The sequence below is a fragment of the Pleurodeles waltl genome, chromosome 2_2, assembly GCF_031143425.1.
Source record: "Pleurodeles waltl isolate 20211129_DDA chromosome 2_2, aPleWal1.hap1.20221129, whole genome shotgun sequence".
Taxonomy (NCBI): domain Eukaryota; kingdom Metazoa; phylum Chordata; class Amphibia; order Caudata; family Salamandridae; genus Pleurodeles; species Pleurodeles waltl.
Genome location: NC_090439.1, coordinates 1,122,352,220 through 1,122,371,543, shown reverse-complemented (window position 1 = coordinate 1,122,371,543; position 19,324 = coordinate 1,122,352,220). Strand labels below are relative to the sequence as shown.

Below are 19,324 nucleotides of genomic sequence, written 5' to 3'. Positions count from 1 at the left end.
AGGTAGTTTTGGTATATAGGACGTCTGGTGGACATCTTAATTTGATTCAAAGTGGACGCTTATCTGCAGACTAAAGGTCACAATCGGATTCTGCACCACAACCCTTGATCGAACCCCTGTCTGCCTGGTTCCTGCAGGTTAAGAATTTGGATTTGGCAACAATGGTGACAATAATTTCAACATCTAAGACATATTTTTATCAGTGGAAAAGATTCTGTATTTGCCTCTGGTAAAGTCTGGACTGAAATATACCTCCATTTGTCTTCCTTTTGACGCAGTCTTAAGATATTTCAGAACACCAGTGACATCATATCTTTTCTCCGTTAGAGTGGTGAAGAAGTATAAAGGGTTTGCTTCAAACCTTTCCACAATTAAACAATATCCGCCAGGGGATTTTATATTGTTTTATGGGCTCTCACACAAAGCCCCTTTGAACCCATTCACAGATCCAATCCGCAAATGTTATTAGCAAGCCTGCAACTTTTTTTTTTTTTTTTGAAAGGCATTCAAAATGTGAAAGTAACAACTTCTAAATGTGTATGTTTGCAAAAAAACAAACAAACAAAAACGACCTCATGAAAAAAAAAAAAAAATTATAAATGAAGTAAATCCAGGCAGAGATTGGCCTACCAGCTCTTGTCACTAAAGTGTACAAGTTTATATGGTGGCGTGGACAAGCAAAATGCTGTCAAATAGAAAAGAGCGAAAGGCTGAATTGAGGTGTGCCGTTGCCCATGCTGTTGTGTGGTGGTGGAAGGGAAATGTTAATCACACTTGAACAGACCAGTGGATAAAGAGGGCTAAGCAAAAGCCCCTGTTTGTATCAATAAATGTAGGTGTGTTTTGAAAAGAATTTGTCGGAAAATATGAGGCAGGTGAGACAGCTAGACAGGTCTCTGCACCAGGTCTAAATCTCTGATGCCCCCCTTTGATTTCTAGTCGAGTTGACTCTCTCATCCTATTAAAGCTGGACACTGGCAGTCCAAATACAACTTAACTGGCAAAACGATTTACTGCCCTGGCCTAGGGTGTCAGTTTTTTTGTTCTGCTGTCCACTTATTTTAATGACGGAGGTTTTCGTGTGTGTATGTGCGTGCACGCGCTGTGTATGGTATACAGATTTGACGTTGGTCAGTGATTTTGGACGAGAGTAGAGTACTTTTTGTTTTTTTTACTCCATATTTTGCTTGTCTCTGCAGGAGATCAGCATTGAGAAAGCTCCTGGTGAGAAGCTTGGTATCAGCATTCGAGGTGGAGCAAAGGGTCATGCAGGGAATCCATTTGATGCCACAGACGAGGGAATATTTATCTCCAGGGTAAGTGCACACTAGGCCATGATTCACAAAATGCCTTAAGGAGAATGCTTTGACTATGGTCATGTGTCTGTACTTTGCTCTCCGCAGATGCATTTTAACTTGTTGAGTGCCTCATAAGTTGCTATTGTGCAGTCTTGCTGGTAGGGGAGAATGCAGGGTACTTTTTAATGCCTGTTGCAGCACTTCCTGGGACAAAGTGTCCTCAGCAGGTTTGTGGCTGGATAGCAGTGATACGGTCTCCTCTTTCTTGTAGGTGAGCTCTTCGGGTGCTGCGGCACGGGACGGCAGGCTGAGAATAGGCATGAGGATCTTGGAGGTGAATCACCAATCTCTCCTGGGAATGACGCACACTGAAGCAGTGCAGATTCTGCGATCGGTTGGCGACACCCTGTTAGTGCTGGTGTGTGATGGTTTTGATCCCAGAGCTGCAGCTGCTATCGAGGTAAGTATCTGTTCTCAAAGGGGCTTTTGAGAGGGAGTTGCAAGCTGGTACCCTAATCCCCCTGTTCTGGTTGGACATATTGTGTGCTTTCATCTATGGCGCCAGTATGTACTCTCCATGGCAAAAAGGCATCCTGCTGCAGGTCTGGCCATTATTGTAAGCCTAGCTGTGCTTTGGGCACTCTGCCAGGTAATTGTCCATCTTTGGGATGCTTAGGGCATATGGCAACACCTACCAGAGAGCGTGGTAAGAAGTGTTGTTTTTCTTCTTAGTTGTGAGGATGACACAGTTGCAGCTTCTGGGCTCATTCCTTGATCATTGTGTTTCATTCTTAGGTGTCTCCTGGAATTATTGCCAACCCTTTTGCTGCCGGCATAGCCAGGAAGAATAGCATGGAGAGCATCTCCTCCATCGACCGCGACATGAGCCCCGAAGAGATGGAAATCCTTCAAAAGGTGAGGGTGAGTGTGTCTACCAACCTCAGTCCCACAGCACCCATCTTCAGTTTTCCTGCGCTGGTAGCTGTGTGATAGGGCTCACTTTGGAATTCCAGATAACTAAATACTGAAAATAACAAACTCTTGATCTCTGTAGCTGACAGTGTGTTTGCAGATTCTGATGCAATATATATGACATTGATAAATGAACATTTAGAAATCCTTTAGGTTTATATTCTGTGCAGAGAGCTGGACGTGTAACATCTAAAAATAGAGATGGAATCAGGACTCGCTTTGGTGAAATTGTCTTACATGCATCACCCATAAAGCATGTTAGCTATAGATTTCTTATGTCATGAACATACACCATTTATTTCAGTTGCTTGTCCTTCAAAAGGCTTTTTCCTGTTTAAAGCCCTCCGCATAATCCACCATCTGCCAACCATGTGTCGTCTTATACGTTGAAAAATAAATTATTGCCTTATCTTGATTTCTCTCACACACACAATAGTATATATACTAATTTATGTAAAAAACCATAGAGTTAATTCAAATGTTGTGATGGCATACAGGTTCATGGCTAGCATATGTATGTAAAGGTATATATGCTATGCACATATACTGTGTCATAGAAAACATCAAATGCCTATAGAAAGGACATCCGTTCCTCGCAGCCCTCCTGGTTGGAATCTTGACATAGAGCATACCATCTCTATAATCAGATGATCCAAGCCCTCGTCAACTCTTAAAAGTATGGTTCCAATCATCATTGTCCTGACCCCACTTCCATGGCTGATACCTGCTCTGTACACAACACAAGGGGACATACTCCACTGCTGTGGCTGGACAGAAGAGGCCTGATAAGATATGGTTTCCATATCTTAATATTTATTTGGATTATTATGTCTTGTTAGTTACAGGACTTTTAAATAGCAGAACTGCAAAAATTCTGTATAAAAACATGTTTTTGTGAAGACCTTGCTATTTTTGGGGACATTCCTTGACTTATGAAGTGGAATGTGTAGTCTGCCATAAAGTCACTAGGACTAGTAACCAGCATAAATCTGTCAGTTGGCACAGTGTCAAATCGCAGTTGCATCCAAGCAATACCGAGCTCTGTTACTTGATGTTACATTAATGCAATAGGTTGTGGAAAACAGAATGTTGATGGCATCTTTACAAGGAGGCCCTTGAGGAGCAGGGAACTAGGCCTGACAGGATGAAAATGTGATGTTCAGAATTGTACTGGACCTTGCAAAATGTATGTCTTCATCAGTCTGCGAATCAATTGCCTCAGGGGGCAGATTATCTTTTACTAAACTGGCATTCATTTGGGGAAACCAGCAGTAAGCCGTAGGTAGGACATTTGGGAAACTAGCCACTGGAAGCCGTTGGACATACGTAGTATTTCCACATTGATTTGTTGACGGTGATCAAACTAACCCTGAATGTTTCTTGCCCATATTGAAGGGTTGGAAGATGCAACTATCAGCTGGAACCTACATTTGGAAACAGGATCAGGAACTTCTTCTTTCTCCAAGAAGGACCATGCATTGTGTAAATGTACTCACAAACCAAGCCAGTTACTGATAGCATAATGTTTCCTCAGAAGATATAGTAAATACCTTTAGTAGGCATATACATTGCTTGCAGAAATGGAGGGCATGTTGGAATCTCTTTAAACAATGTGCTGGCTGGCTGTCAAGAGGGGTCAAGAAAACTTTCAGTAATTTGCCAAAAAGTACTTGAAGAAAAGTCATTAAGTGGGAATTTATTGGGGGACTTGGTGCTAGGATCTCACCGAAATTGCTTTTCAAGTCTCAGCGTGATAGCTGAAAAGTTCTTCTGATTTAACACTGGGTTCCAAGGTCTTGTTATTTCGCTGCTTGACTTCTGGAGTTCAGAGCCATGCATCGTAATGAAGAATCCAGGGCACTGCTTTGACAAGCAAGGGTTTGGTCGCCAACACTAATGAGTCATCAGTTACACTCTACAGACGTGCCATAAATGCTTTGAGATGAAAAGCATTTGATTCTGTTTTCCTGCACTATCAGACTATAGCTTGCAGATATCAAAGTGATTAAACGTGCTGCCACAAGAGTAGGGTTTTGCATCTATATTGAATACCATAGACTATTTTTATCCTGTGCCATCCAGCTAAATCGAAGCATGAGTTAGAAGTGCCATTTGCGTCCCCTCCTCTTCCTTATTGCATTAGATGCACTGGCAGCCTTTATCACAGACTCAGATAAATGTTTCCATCTGTACTCTATTAATCTTCCCAGCGCTGACCCGCATTGGGTCCAGGCTGACCACTATGTAAATAACTCCAGTTTTTTAATATTTGTTTGCAAATGGTTCTTTTGCGGTTATGCCACTCCCAAACTATTGTTGGGCATTTCTGCCTTCAGTATATAGTAACAGTACTCTTGTGTGTGTTGTTCTAGTATGTCCATCTACACCTTCATGGTCCTTAAACTATACCGCATGTGAATGTCTCTTTCACAAAATCAGATCACAGAATCAAACATTGCCTTACTACCCCTAACGCTGGCGGCACTTGTTGTCTCCCATTTACTGTGAGAGCTTTCATCTTAACAGGCCCTTCTACATATCCCTCAAGGGCAAAGGACATGCTGGGGTGGTCGGCTTGGAATTTTGGGGCTTAATTCAGGGAGTTGGGGTACTCAGACATGAGCGGTATATGGTATTGTCTAGAAGGCCAGGTAAGATTCATGCATGTATTACAAAGCAGTTAATGTTATGTAAAAAATGTGTAGAGCACCTGGTTACTCCAATCGGAGTGTCCCCACGCTACAGCTTCACACACCAGGAAGTCTGCAGACTGCAGCACTCGAATCTATGCTTGCCTGAAAGAGCCAGGTCTTTTCAACAAAAGACCTGGGACATGCTGCTCTTTAGAACGTAGATTACCATTCGGTTCCAAACATAAAAAGGAAAATATACTTTAAATCCTACCTCTTCCAGCTTGGGTGTCCAGCTCTTCCAGCACCACCCTTGGTCCTGCATTGTTGCTCTCATTGGCCGGTGGAGGTCTGAGCCACAGTAGAAGCATCTGGGCCACTGATTGTCCAGTCTGCACCCAGTGATGAGCAGCTTTAGCGCTTGTGCATTTGTGTGTTCTTTCGTCTTTCTGGACTCAATTCAGTTGTAGTGATTCAAGTGTCAGTATTGTGTTATCGCTTGCAAAGCTTGAGTACAAGTGGTTTAAGAGTAAACCCGATGCTTGCGACCATAGCATTGTGTAATGTGTGATGTGTGATGTGGGTCAGGGCTTAAGGCTCTCGCTGGCAGGTCTCGCGCTCACGCTTGTAATGCTTGTGTTGTGCTTTTGTTCAGGAAATGGAGATGGAGAGAGAAACCTCTCAGTGGGAGAAAGAAGAGCTGGAGAAAGTGGTGAGCACATGGATCAAATGTCAACAGTTTCATCCTTTACTTACTAACTGAGAAGTAGCAATCCTGGGCTATGAATACTAGTACCAGCAGACATGTTGCACTTAGGCATCGTCACTATCATTAGTTTGATGCCAGTGCACATGGAATTACACACACTTTCAGGGTATTACCATACCACTGCTAGAGCTAAGTCAAGTAACAACTGTTGCTCTTTAAACCACTGACTCAGACTAACTTGCATTCATAAGTCTCTTACCCAGGTTCCACTAGTCTGGCCTTGCCATCAATGTGCCTTCCTGTAATACATAGTACATATGTGCAGACAGCAGAGGTGCACTGCAGGATATAAACTTAGATGTGTTCCTTCGCCAACTGCAGGGCAACCATAGCTCAGAAGCAGGGGAAGGGATGGGGCGGTGTTAGATTGCAGCCCTTGACCATATGTATTGCTATGAGTTTTGAGCTCTGTTGTAATATGCATCACTTTCCCCCATCATCAAGATCTCCATCTTCCATACCCGTTAGTTCTTCGTAGCATCAACCATCACACCAAGTAGCACATGTGGATTCCTCCATCTCGTGCATCTCATCTAGATGTTGCATTTCCCTTCATCTTGGCTGCCTCCTGCTTGCTCGCTTACCGCATCCATCGAACCCGTTCTCAATCCAAGCTTCAATTGAGTGCCACTGGTACAGACGAAAAATCTGCCCTTCCTCTTTCTTTCCGGTACATATATCAAGCGCAAACTAGTTGAATGTTTCTCATCAGTCAAGTTCATACTGGGATGTCTACACGAAAAGTTTACTGGGGTAAGAAATCCCACTTTACTTGCTACTACTCGTAGCAGAGCTAGTATCAGCCAGCAGTGGTTCTAGTAGTGTCACTGGTTGTAACAGTGAGTTCTTGTTTAGGCACAACCTTTAGCATTCCTTGAAGTGGTACTGATAGTCATATCATTAGTTAGTAGCATCTTTAGTAACTTTGTTTGGCTTCTTAGTAACAGATCCAGTAGTGAACGTGATAGTGTTTTACTACTTGTAATGGGTCAGGCTAAAGTTAGCAGTACCCTGTGTGCTGGTTCTTCTAGTGGTGCTGGTGTAATGTCAGTACTAGTGGTTCCAGCTACAGTGATGTTAGTGGGTTTGCTACTAACGGGTACAGTAGTGACAATTGTAAGTGATGCTCTGCTGCGAGTAATTAGACATGGGCTCATGTTTATATTTTTGTAGGCAGGGCAGCTCCGGTCGCCTGTATTGCAGTGCTCAGAGATCAGGACATATCAGAAGGTGTTTGTAGCCACATATCTGCATCTGAAACCTCCTTCCGCTGGGACATGACAGTTGGTAAATGTCGCCTTGTTCTCTGTCTTGACTTCCTAAACCAAGAGTAGATGAAGCAGAGGTAAACAAGCCCTCTTCAGAGTTGTTTTCTCGAGCCCTCATCAGCTTTACCTGCGGGAAGGAGCCTGGCTACGATGGGAAAGGGGCAGACAGGCAAACAGTGGCATCTACCAACGTCACTGAACCAGATCACAAGTCACACCTGAGTCTTTTGGCAGCTTGTGGTGTCCACACTATATAATATCTGCTGCTCCACCCCTTCCTGACCACCAGTGTCGTGGGCATTGTCTCAGACATTTTAGGAACTTAAAGACTTCGCCTTTTAAGTTTTTGGGGACATAGGTTTTGTCTCGCCTGCTGAGAGACAGCAGATCTGCCGTTCCCCCCACTTTATTGAGAAGGAGACGTGAGCCTATTTATACCCCTTTACGTCCCAATCCCACTTAATCACACAACATTTATTATTCAATGTAAACAGGTTCCTCTCCTTTCAGGACTCTGGTTGCTGACTGTGGGTCAGATCTTCACAGCAGATCACATCACCTGGTTTTGTTCTGTAGACTTGCATGATGTACATGTTTGTGTTTTTCGGGTGTTCCTTCAATTAACAGGAAGGAACCAGTTTGTAAGTACAGACCACTTTCCTTTTTCCTGACTCAGTAGCGTCCCTTCTGCTGCTGAAGAAAACACATTAGTGACCTGATCTGACTGGGTAAGGGCATCCTCCAGGATGCTCTCTGTATCAAATCTGGCTTGTATTGTCTACTCTCCATTGACGTTATTTAATGATCTTCCCAAAATCTTCTTGGACATCACTTTTAACTTTGTCCTGCCTTTCGTTTTACTCATCTACCCATTACCTTGATGTTATTTTACCTTCACTTTGTCACCCATACCTAATCCTAAACTTTACCATAATGATATAAGTAAATTAATTCTTTTTATGCTGACCCTGAATCAATTTATTTTTACAAATACTAAATCCAGCCATCACACTGGTTTCATCCTATTTCATGTAATGGGTCCATCTCGGACACCTCACGATTCTACGCCATTGGTGCAGCTTCCAAGCAAGCATGTGCCTTCCAAGGTGCCACCCCCTGTGCCACTTTCAGTGCGGATTCCAGTACCACCCTTGAAACAGACTTTGACACAGTCCTTCCTTGATGCTGGAAGACATTATCTGGTTGCTAAAAAAAAAAAAAGTTTGTTCTTGCTTTTATGGCAAACAATTGGAGTAGTTTCCCAGAGCCTCAAGATGTGCCAAATGGAGGAACATTTTGGATCGGATACCGGTATTCAGGACACTGGTCGCATAGTGACCAAAGACTCAAGACAAATACCCTCCTCCCTTCTAACAATAACATTGCTGATCTTTACTTGATTTACCAAATGTTAGATTCATCTAAACTTCTCCCAAAAGAAAATCTCCCTCATCCCCTCTGTACCACCGTAGGAAGGATGCAGGTCATTTACCATGATCTTACAGAAAGCTGCAGAATAATTGAACTAACCTTGCTCACCACTGAGGCAAAGTTTAAGCGGGTGACTGCGCCCTTTACCTTGCACTGCTACTGATGGATGCACTCCACAGGGTTTTCAGTAGAAGTGCAAACAACTTTAAGGGGCATGCCCTTTGATGGTGAACATCTACTTTGTGTAAAACCATATCCTTCCCTGAACAGTTGCTCAACTGCAAGCTTTGTGGGATTGCCATACTTACCTCCCACACCCCCAGTTTAAAGGCTTCTCACAGGCACAGCAATCCTGTTGTCAACACCTGCTGCAACTGATCCAGGAAGAGAATTTGGGGAGACGCAAACACTAGGTGCAGCTCCTGTCATCGCCATACTCTGCCTGCTGTGCTGCCTCAAAAGCTTTTTCACTCCTGCACTCCCTCCCAAACTTTTTATGCACCAGGGTCTGGTGCGTGGGGTACTGTCCCCCACCTCTCCACCTGTTGGGAGGAGATCACAGTGGATTACTGCATCATCCCCCTTATTTGCAAGGGATACTCCCCTACCCTTTTTTCTTCCCTTCCTGCCCCCCTTCCACCATGATGAACCCCTGACACATGGAGACACACCATCCCTGCCCAGAAATCTCACCTCGTCCCCACTCACAGGTTGACCTTCATAGGAGAGGTGCTAGACCCACCCTCTACGAAGGTTTTTCCTCCTCCTCAGCGAATTGCAAACATTAGTCATATGATTTTGATGTTTCTGGTTTAGACACCGATTCCAGTCCTCCTTGTCTTATTTATGCTCCTTAGGCCTGATAACCTCACATATACTATTGGTGCTCCACGCCAGTTGGTGAATGAAGACTCTTTAGTGGAGTCTGAATAACTGTGGCTCTAGTATCTGCGGAGTCTTTCTGCTCAGGTTCAGAATTATGATTGTTCTTTCTTTGCCCTACCATCTTTTTCTAGGTTGTCTCTTCAGTTCTTTCATATTGTAGGCTGCAGTAGTTATGGATGCCTTGTGGCAGGGATGCTTATCTTTGCGTGAACAGTGTGCTGTCCCCTTGCAGAGCAATGCCTCCACATTCATTTTTTCGTGTTGTGGGGGGTTTGCCTCGCCTTCAAGGACTTCCACTCACCTTTCTCAGGGAGCTGCATTCATGTTCTGAAGCTCTGCACTTGCTGCTGCCTCTCGCCCTTTAGTGCTTGGTTGTCCTTTAGACTGCCCATCTGCCTTATGTCTCCCTGACCATCCTTCATTACTTGTGGCACATTTTTTGAAAAGTTTACCATCTTTTCTCTCCCTTATTGACTTTTGAATTTTTAATGTATACTTTCTCAAATGATATCTCTATTCGAACCAATCCACAGTTGCTTGGTTCTTCTGCTAATGCTTTAAGCTGGCTTCTGACTCAGAATAATTTTGGTGCGTAAGGATGCTGATCTGCAGGCCCTTTTGGTCTGGCTACCTTTCATGGTGTTCTATCCAGACAAACTGGTGCTCGGCACCAGCCCTGCATTTCTTTCAAATGTTGCTTCTCTTGGGTCAATCCAGCATCCTTCCATCTTTCTACCCTCCTCCTAACCCCATCAAAGATGGAGGGATGCAATTTACTGAACCCCATGTGTGCGTTGTCTGATTATATTGATTGCATTTAACAGAACGGAGTGGATGGTCAGCTCTTGGGGGCTTTACTGCAGCCAGGAAAGTCAAGGTGGTAATGGAGCACACCTTCTCACTTTGTTGCCCTTTGTATTAATATCTGTTATGCCTTGGACAAGACAAATCCTCCAGTTGCAGTTGTGCCCTCTCTACGAGGCCTACGGGGACTTTTAGTGCCCTCGCTAGCGTAGTCCATGGCTACTACTTGGTGGATGACCACCTTGTTCATTCCTTCATATTTTTGCCTTACTCTGTTGCGTCACAGCTACGGCTCACATGGATGGCTACCTTGCTAGTGCTGTGTTGAAACAGTTCTACTGAATCCCATCTCCTGCAGTTTGATTTTTGCTCATTCTTAAGGTGAGGAATCTGCTGAAAGAAATATCCATCAGAAGAAATAGTTACTTTTCTCTGGTGCCATTGTTAATCAGATCTCACGGTATTCAGTGTTTTGCCCACTGTTATTGTCGATGCTGTGCGTGCTTTCTTAGTAGCTGCCCGAACACCTTGATATGGTACGGAAAATGTACCAAGTTGGTTCCCTCTTACCACAGATTTGGACTAAGATTGACTCAGAAAGTGAGCAAAAGAAAAAGTTGCCTTTGTGGTGGTGCTATTGCTCCCAGTCCAGAGACGGAGTCTGTTACTCCCAGCACTCTAAAGCATCTGTTGGTAAAAACTTCACACTAAGATCAGTGTTGAGGGGTCGCTCACACAAGCGTAGTTTCTCTCACGTGCCTGCTAAGGGTCATCTGTAGATCTGTAATAAGTTTTGATCAGCAGTTTTCACTCCTGCCCACAGACCAGGATGAAACATAAGAAGGGTTCTTTATCTTTATAAATGTAAGAGTAATGGATGCAGTATACTGAGTTCTTTAGTGGATAAATGAATAGATTCGGGCTATGAAATCCAGCCTTGTTGTGCTCAATCTAATTGCATCCTAAAGATTGTTGACCAAAGGTGATGCAGTGTTTTGTGGCAAGCTTGCCAGTGACTATGGTCCTGATGTAGAACTCGGCGGATTGGTTACTCGGTCACAACGGTGATGGATATCCTGTCTGCCAAAATCTAAATCCCATTATATCCAATGGGATTTAGATTTTGGCAGACGGGATATCCTGGACAGCCGTGAGGGAGTAACTTGTCCGCTGAGTTCCAAATTAGGCCCCAAGTTCTTTGTTTCTGCAGTGACATGAGATCTACTAATAAAATATAGTTGTTGCCTTTAAGTTTTAGTGTTTCTCAACCTTCTATTGAAATGTTTTCTTCCCAAGGAATGGAGAAAAAAGTCTTAAAGGCCTACATTATGGGGCACATTCTTACACCCATAGCGTAGGTCAGAAGTAGGCACAGTTGGGAAGTTCGTTGCCACCAGTGCTGTATTACAGGCAAATTTGGGGTCACCTGTTCCCACCATGCTCCATCGACACTCAATTGAAAGTTGATGACAAAAGGAGGTATTCCCTGTGGTCATTGGTTGAGGTTGACAAGCAGCAGGAATTGGCAGCCGCCCTCTTCTAGCTCCATCTTTCACTCTTATACCTTTCTTTCTCTCCTTGATCTTTATGCTTGCGCTGCTTTGTCTCTTTGGCCGGATGTTGCTCTGACTGTCATGCTGTCCTGTTTCCAATGAAGGAAAAGATGCGTAGGGAGCGGGAGGAGGCCACACGACTCCTCGAGGAGGAGGCAGAGGTGAGAAAGGTCAGGGGTACAGACTGGGGGGGTGGGAGGGATGGGGTGGGGTTGGGGCTTGTTTGTCTAACTGCTTGCTTTGCTTCCCTGGTGGGGTGCACTTCCTCTTGCTGTCTACTCTGCTCCCCTTATTGTCAGCAGCTTAATCACCTGATGCTCCCATTCCATGAGAAGGTCTCTACTACTGGTGTGTGGATGTTTCCACTCCCACCTCCATAGTGTTATTCACAAGATGCTTCACTCTCTTCCCACACTAGGCCCTCAGCCATATCATAGACTACAAAGCCTTAATGTATGGGGAGAAGTGGGTATCGTATGCGCCACCTTTTGTAAGGTAGACATGTTGAACCTTGTGCAAGCTGAGAGTCTTTGTCCTACAAGGGCTCTCCAGGGAAATGAGATTATGGGTATAGCCTGTGTAGCTAAAGAGCACATGCTTTGCTGCTCCGGCAATCTAATGTTGAGCATGGACGATTCAAGTTTTTCTTCGTAGTGTACGTTTTGAGGTGACTCAGAATGCACCCTGACAAAGATTCCACCTCAGATTGTTTTTTTTTTTTTCCCCCCCAACACCGAGTTTGGGTGTGCTTTGGAGCTCTGGGACTGCCGACCTGTGAAACACAATTGTTCTACTTTAGTGACTAAAATTGCCTCCATTAACTTTGGAAGACTCCCTTCAGCCGGGGCGACTTGAATTCGACCTGGACCTGATAGTTTTTTCTCAGCCCCAGGTGGAATGAGGATGAGTCATGAGATCGCGTGGGTTGTGTAGATTACACCTCCAGTTTTGCCGCAAGTGCAACAGTAAGTTCCTTTGAGCGGTCCACTACGGAGCTTGTGATTTACTTGGCCAGAGGCCATGAGGAACCGAGCCAGTAAGAACAAAAAGATAATTAGATATAGAAGGGAACGTCGCTGGGCATATTGCACAATACAGCTTCTAATAACAGATTTCTCACCTTTAGAATATCCACGGGTGGCAGACTGGACCCAGAGGATTTAAACTGCGTTGCTCCTGTGCACCATTAAGCGGCTTTGTGTTGACTTTGTTGCTCCTTGGAAGTCACGATGGAGCTGCATACACGCGCCACCCCTGCGTGATCAACATTGGTTCCTTTCTCTCTACAGCTTCATACTCTAAATCAAAGTTCACTCCGAGGTTTTTCTTTTGAATGAGTTTTTTTCTGAAAAATGTTATCCCATTGTGCAAGGGAGCTGTGTCCAAGGCCGCATCCTGAAGTCTTACTCCCAGTCCAATCCGATTCTGACTGGACCATGCCTTTGCCTCGGATCCCCATCCCTGCACTCCAACAACTTTCGGTTCCAACTCTGATCACAGCCATCCAGCCTTTGGAGATGACAATAGAGATGAGGGGAAGTTTTTTCACCCACATGATGATGATAATTTATACCAACTTGCAGGAGGCCAGTAGGTTGGACACTTCCCCAGACACTGGGGCGTGCTCTCCCACTGGGTCATCAACTGAAGAGAATGAGACTGGCAGTAGAGATACTGAATTTACTGTCATCTTTGAAAGTAAAAATGTTAGTACTGACAGATGTTTAGCAACCTTGAGAAACTTTGACCGAACCCTTATATCCATTTACCTAAGTCTAGAGTGACACATTTACAGGCACCTAGTCTAAGCCTTGTTCCTGATGTTTGGTGGTTCAGGTTTCCCCTAGTGGGGTGAACCTTATTTCCTTCTCTATGACTCACTCAGAGTGAGAGTCATAATGAATTGGTTCATTCAGGAAGCAGATGTTTTCCTCAGCCAGTCTAACCCTGTGGGTAGTCAGTGCCAGCTGATTGCGGGGGAGATATACCCACGCTTTATGGGACATGGTTGGTGAGATCTTGTAGTCGCAGACAAATTTCAGGCCACTCTGGCTAAAAACCATCCAGGATACCACAAAATACATTTTTGGAATGGAGCCTAAAGACTTCTTGATTAGGCCAGCTACACTGAGGGTCGGCATACCGCCAAAGCCCACCACCCCTGCACAAGCCACCCTATCCTGTCTGTCTCAGGGTTCAAGCAGACAACGTCCAGGCCACCAGGGGCAATAAGCTTCCCAGTCTTGGAGATATTTTCTCCAAGTGTGGCAAACTATAACTTCTGGCAGTTGGGTCGTTCAGTTTGTTCAGTGAGGGTATGCCCTGCCATTTTTGTTTTGATCTGTCGCATCTTACACCACATCAGAACATTTTTCAGGGAAGCAATTATCCATCTTGCTCCAGAAAGGGCCATATCAGCAATAGAGAGGGCCCCAGAAATGACCAACAAGTTCAGCCTGCCTAGCAAACCCTTCAACCTTTTTGTGACAGAGTCCACAGTATTTACAGACAGTGTGGACAACAGGGGCAGCATTTATCATTGTCTTCCAGCCTGCCCCTTGCTGTAGCCCCAAAAACTCTTCAGTGCGCCCTTCGAGACACACAGCAACCCCATTGGAGTCAAAATCTGCATTTTCTGCCAGGGTGGCAGGCGATATGTTTGGACACGTGGGTCTTAGAGATTATTTAGTGAGGTACCTGCTGCACCATCCACCATGGTCAAAACCGCTGACTGAGGACCATCTGTCTCTCTTATATCAAGAAATGCAAGTCCTGCTGGCCAAAGGAACCATAGAGAGGGGCTGGCCTCCAAAGTAGGCTTGGTTGTTGTACCCAACTCCTTCACAGGCGCTACTCTTTATCCAAGCCAGTCTGGACATAGTGCAGTTTTGTAAATGAGCATATATCCTCCTTGGGTGGATATTCTGATGCAGCAGCGGAACAGGGCCTTGCAGCTAAGCCTATGCAGTTTTCACTTCCATGCTTGGAGTTTGAACAGTGACAGCTGACTGCCTTCGACCTCCTTCCCAAGGTAGTAGAAGCCATCTTGGCAGCCTGGCATCCCTCGACAAAATCCATATACGCCTACCATTGAGACAAGTTGGTGGCTTGGTGCAGTATTAGGCAGATTGATCCACTACAAGCCAGCTTATCCGAAGTATTGTTTTGTGTTGTTGTTTTGTGTTGTCCCTAGCCCAGCAAGGACATGCTTTAGGCAGAGTTAAAGAGGGTCAACTCTTTCGTCTTTTTTGCAGTTGCCAGATCAGCCTTATTTGTTCAAATCGCCGTTGTGATGGGTTTTGTGAAGGGGTTAAACATTTAATTCCACCATTTCCTTTTTCATGTCTCAGTGCGACCTTAACTTTGTCCTCACCTTTCTGATGTGTGCTCCCTTTGAACCGCTGCACTGCTGTCCACCATGGCTTCTTACCCTCTAGTCAGTGTTCCTCTTCGCCATGATATCGACGTGGCGGGTGAGTGAGCTGCAGGGCCTCTCTATGGTAACTCAGTTTCTTGATGGGCAAAGCATCACTCTACTGGCGTTCTTTGCTTCACCTCCACTCTCTAAAGAGGAGGATAAACTCCATCAGCTGGATCCAAAGAAGGCTCTGTTTTTACATCAATCCTACAAGGGAACATCTCGTGGACAACCAGCTCTTTGGCGGATTTACTGAAGCGATGAAGGACAGTGCAGAGGAGGACATCCTGCATTAAAATCTGACAATCATTGGCCAACTAGCAGCCCGCTGGAAGGTTTGCAGGCTCTTTCCACTAGTACCAAGGCTGCTACCACTGCGTTGGCATGCAGAGTGCCTGTTAGACATTTGCCAGGCTGGTACGTGGGTGTCAGTCCACACACTCACGAAGCACTACTATGTGGACATCCAAGTCTGTTGACATGCGCATTTTGCCAGCTCAGTCCTGTAGGACTTCTTTGTTTGAGCCAGTTCACAGACCTACCACCTGGGAGGTTCTGCTTTGGTAGCTATTTTTTAAAAATGAGGAATCTGCAGGTAGAAGCATCTACCGGAAGAGCGGTGCTCGTTCTGGTAGATACTCTAAATGCAGATTCCTCATTTACCCTCCCATTCTCTCCATTCTGTGAACTGGGCTCTTTTCCACCTTAAAAGGTCCCAAGTATAGGATCTGCACACTGGTCCAAGCCAATTTTGCTGATGCCCTCTGAATCTGGGGATACAGCCAGCCTAGAAAATAACTGATGTCAGTGTGCGCGGGAATATCGCTTCTGGAGTGGGGTGACGGTGTGAAGCCTAATGACGCCACCTACTGGTGCACAGGGCTACTGCTTTAAAACAGTTCCGGGATCCAGTCTGATGCCTGGGGAATGCTCAAAAGGTGATGAGCAGGCGGTTAGATAGAGTATCTACCAGAAAGAGTGTTAAGTACCTTGTTCATCTGGGAACATTCTAGCTCACCCTCTACAACAACAAGCATACCCATCATCTCAGAAGAGGAATCTAACATTTGTAGAGGCCATCTCCGATGAGCTGCACATGTTCCCCATACCAAACCGTAGGCCGAAGAACACCAGCCCTATTCCTCAGCCACCACTAAGCTGCACTCCTCTCCCACCACAGTCGCCACAACTTTCTCCTCCACCGCAGCACTCCACACACTGACTCAGCTCAGGACATGGAGTATGACTCAGGATCCATGCTATGAGCTTGCTTCAGCAACTGATGGGTAGGATCCACGACCAGATTACAAGCTGGATGCACAGCTATGCCACCTCCGAGCCCTACCCAGTGAAAACTTCACCACCAGATGACACAGCTGCTATAATGCGGTCAAAAGGCAGCATGCGACCACATGGGAAAGCTGCATGCCGTCGAGGAAGATGCCAAAAAACATGCTCTGTTCAATTCCTGTCTATGCTTAAGAGCATGACAAAGTGGGTGGCAGAGAACTTTTAAGGAGCAAGTTATGATCAGGGTGGTCATACTTAAAAAAATAAAAAAAATTGCACCTGATAACCCACTTTACATGAGGGGTCATATACTTCCCGACTCCCACGAGAGCATTTGCCCAAGGAATTGCTTCCAGATAAGGGGAGTGTAAAATCAATGCAGCAGGAAACCAAGTGGGGAGAGCAACCTTGTAGTGGTGCATCACCAGCTCTGTAGGCCTTCTCTCAGGGTATCATAGGTACGATTGGGAGGAGACTGAGGAATTGGTCCAATGATTCCATGAGGCATACTACAAATGCGGTAAGGAGTTGTTGAAGGGTAAAAAACATCTACTACAAACATTTGCTGTACATTAGATGCAGTAGTTACAGCCTCTAGGAAAGTGAGCACCAGTGTTATCCTGAGAGGGCATGCCTGGCTTTGGGTATCTGGATTTGGTCCTGAAGTCCAGGAACACATCGTCAGCATTCCTTCCGATGGTGAACGATTCTTTGAGCTACAAGAGGACTCTGTCATCAGCTAAAGATGGGGTCATTCCAAATGCAAACTTCTAAAAATGGTTTTCTCTGGCTAAGACTGCAGCAGCACTGCAGAGGTCTGTCTTTCAGCATCATCAGCCATTTCGGACAGCCTAAAAAACACGAGGAAGATTTGTGGCAGCCGAGGAAAGGGGAGAGGGACCAAGGAAGGGGCGCCTATACCTCATACCAATGACCTGCCTCCTTCCACTTTGTCCCCCAAACACACAACACCTGTTGGGGGAAGGATCAGTTTATTATTTCCTTAATGGGCAAAAAAATAACCTTGGGCAAGTGGGTCCTGTCAATTGTCCAAAAGGGAAACTGGTTGGGGTTTCACACCACGCCACCCAACATTTCACTTTGCCAATGTGCCAAAAGGCAGAAACCTTAAAGATCTGCAGGAGGAGTTGCAAGCACTTCTAATCAAGTGTACAATGGAGCCAGTTCCACCACACCAAAGGGATCAAGCAGTACGTTCTATATTTGTTCATCCCAAAAACAAAACCACTTAACCTCAACCTCGGGCCACCTAACTGTACCATACTGTATGAGCACTTTAGGATGATCATGCTGCAGGACATTTTTCGCTGGTGTGCATCAAGATCATATGGCAACTGTCGATCTCCAGGTCAACAACTTTGACATCAATATCCACCCGATGCCTCATCGCTGCTTAATATTCGTGGTAAGTGGACAGTGAGAACAGTTTTGTGCTCACAATAGTTCCAAGAGTATTCACCAAATGTTTAGCAGTGGTTGTAGCACATTGGCGCCACATCATCAGTCATTTCTATCTGTAACTGGACAACTGGCTGGTTAAAAAGGAGTAGCCGTCAGCAGTGCCAAGCAAACACTCACAGTAGCGTCACTGCTACACTTATTAGGTTTCACAGTCCAGGCCAAAAAGTCACTTCACTGCCCACATCACGCACAATCCTTTTTAGGAGCACTATAGAATATAGTGACAAGCAAGGCCTGATCCACCCAGGAGAGCATGATGGCATTTTAGAGTCTGCTACATTTTTAATCAGATGTGACCCTCAGCTCCAACAAAACAGTACTACCAACAACACGACAGCATTGTAGGACACCCTGAAACAAGGCGGCAGCTGTCTAGTTGATATGGCACATGACCATTCACCACCAAATTCTGCTTTTAGTGGAGCATCTGCTGTTGGTGGAAACTACTTTGCAGACTTGTGAAACAGGGTGCATCAACAAGTATACTTTTGGGAGATGAATCCCAAGTAACTCAGCAGTACTTTCAGGAATGGGGGACGCCCACAGAAGAGTTTGCCAGTGCAGAAAATGTAAAATGCCAAAGCTTCCTCAACAGGTACCCTCAGACCTTAGACAAAGCACTGTGGATGAACTGGTTAGGGATTATGCTTATGTTTTTCCGGTTCTTTCTCAGATCCCTTATGTAGTTACTCCTTCCCATCACTCTCACACGGACAAGACAACTGTGATGCCCAATGCAACTGGAAATATTTGTCTGAGAGCAGACCTAATGCGCATCAGGGTCAACTCATGCATCCAGATCTCATCTAAATGAACCAATCAGGTTCTTTCAGTTTGGCCGTCTCCAACTTCCATAGGAGTTTATGCTCAATCCATGTGAGGCTCACAAACAAACCCACTCAACCTTGCTATCCTGCAAAATGGAAATAGAGTAAACGTATACAGCCTCTACAAGCATCAGTCCTGGGTATTATGTTACTTGTTGCAGATTCAGAAATCGGGGCTAGCATACACATCCTAGTCTTTAACAGTGGTAAATGCTTACATGTGAACCAGACAACAGGCATTTTCATTTTAGATTCTTATGGTAAAAGCATTCACGGAAAGTCTTACATAAGTTATTTCCCCAAGGTCATCACTGGTGGTTGGACCTTATTGGAGTCCTCACAGGAGTCAGGGGACCTCCATTTTAGCCATTACATGCTTGCCAGATGCAATATCTTTCAAGGGAAGTTGCATTCCTAGTAGCAGTCAGTTCCATGTTTAGGGTTAGTGAATTGCAGATTTTCACAGTGGGCGGTGCCTTTTGCCCCGGTCCATAGGGATCAGTCAGTCTCAAGGATAAAACAAAGTTTCCTGCCAAAGTGAGAACTCCTCATTCATCGTCAATCAAACAGTTGACTTGGTTATTTTCTTTCCGCAACCTCACACAGTAGCAGAAAGACCAGTGCACACATTAGATGTCAAAATAGCTCAATGTGTTAGGTTGACCATGTGAAATCCATTCTTTAGACAAAGCATCTC

General features: G+C 45.1%; 1 protein-coding gene across 23 annotated transcripts in view; it reads left to right on the top strand.

Moving 5' to 3' along the window:
- SCRIB (scribble planar cell polarity protein) overlaps positions 1-19,324 on the top strand; it is a 551,765-nt gene that overhangs the window by 345,469 nt on the left and 186,972 nt on the right. For 17 of the 23 annotated variants that reach the window (XR_011201023.1, XM_069220949.1, XM_069220942.1 and 14 more), the window contains 5 exons: positions 1,200-1,316; positions 1,570-1,758; positions 2,094-2,219; positions 5,556-5,612; positions 11,715-11,771. Coding sequence is in view for 22 of the 23 variants with exons in the window: in XM_069220949.1 (XP_069077050.1) it covers positions 1,200-1,316; positions 1,570-1,758; positions 2,094-2,219; positions 5,556-5,612; positions 11,715-11,771 (546 nt within the window). In the remaining variant the exon portion in view is untranslated. The remainder of the gene's footprint in view (positions 1-1,199; positions 1,317-1,569; positions 1,759-2,093; positions 2,220-5,555; positions 5,613-11,714; positions 11,772-19,324) is intronic. The other 6 variants (XM_069220946.1, XM_069220964.1, XM_069220961.1 and 3 more) reach the window with 3 other exon arrangements.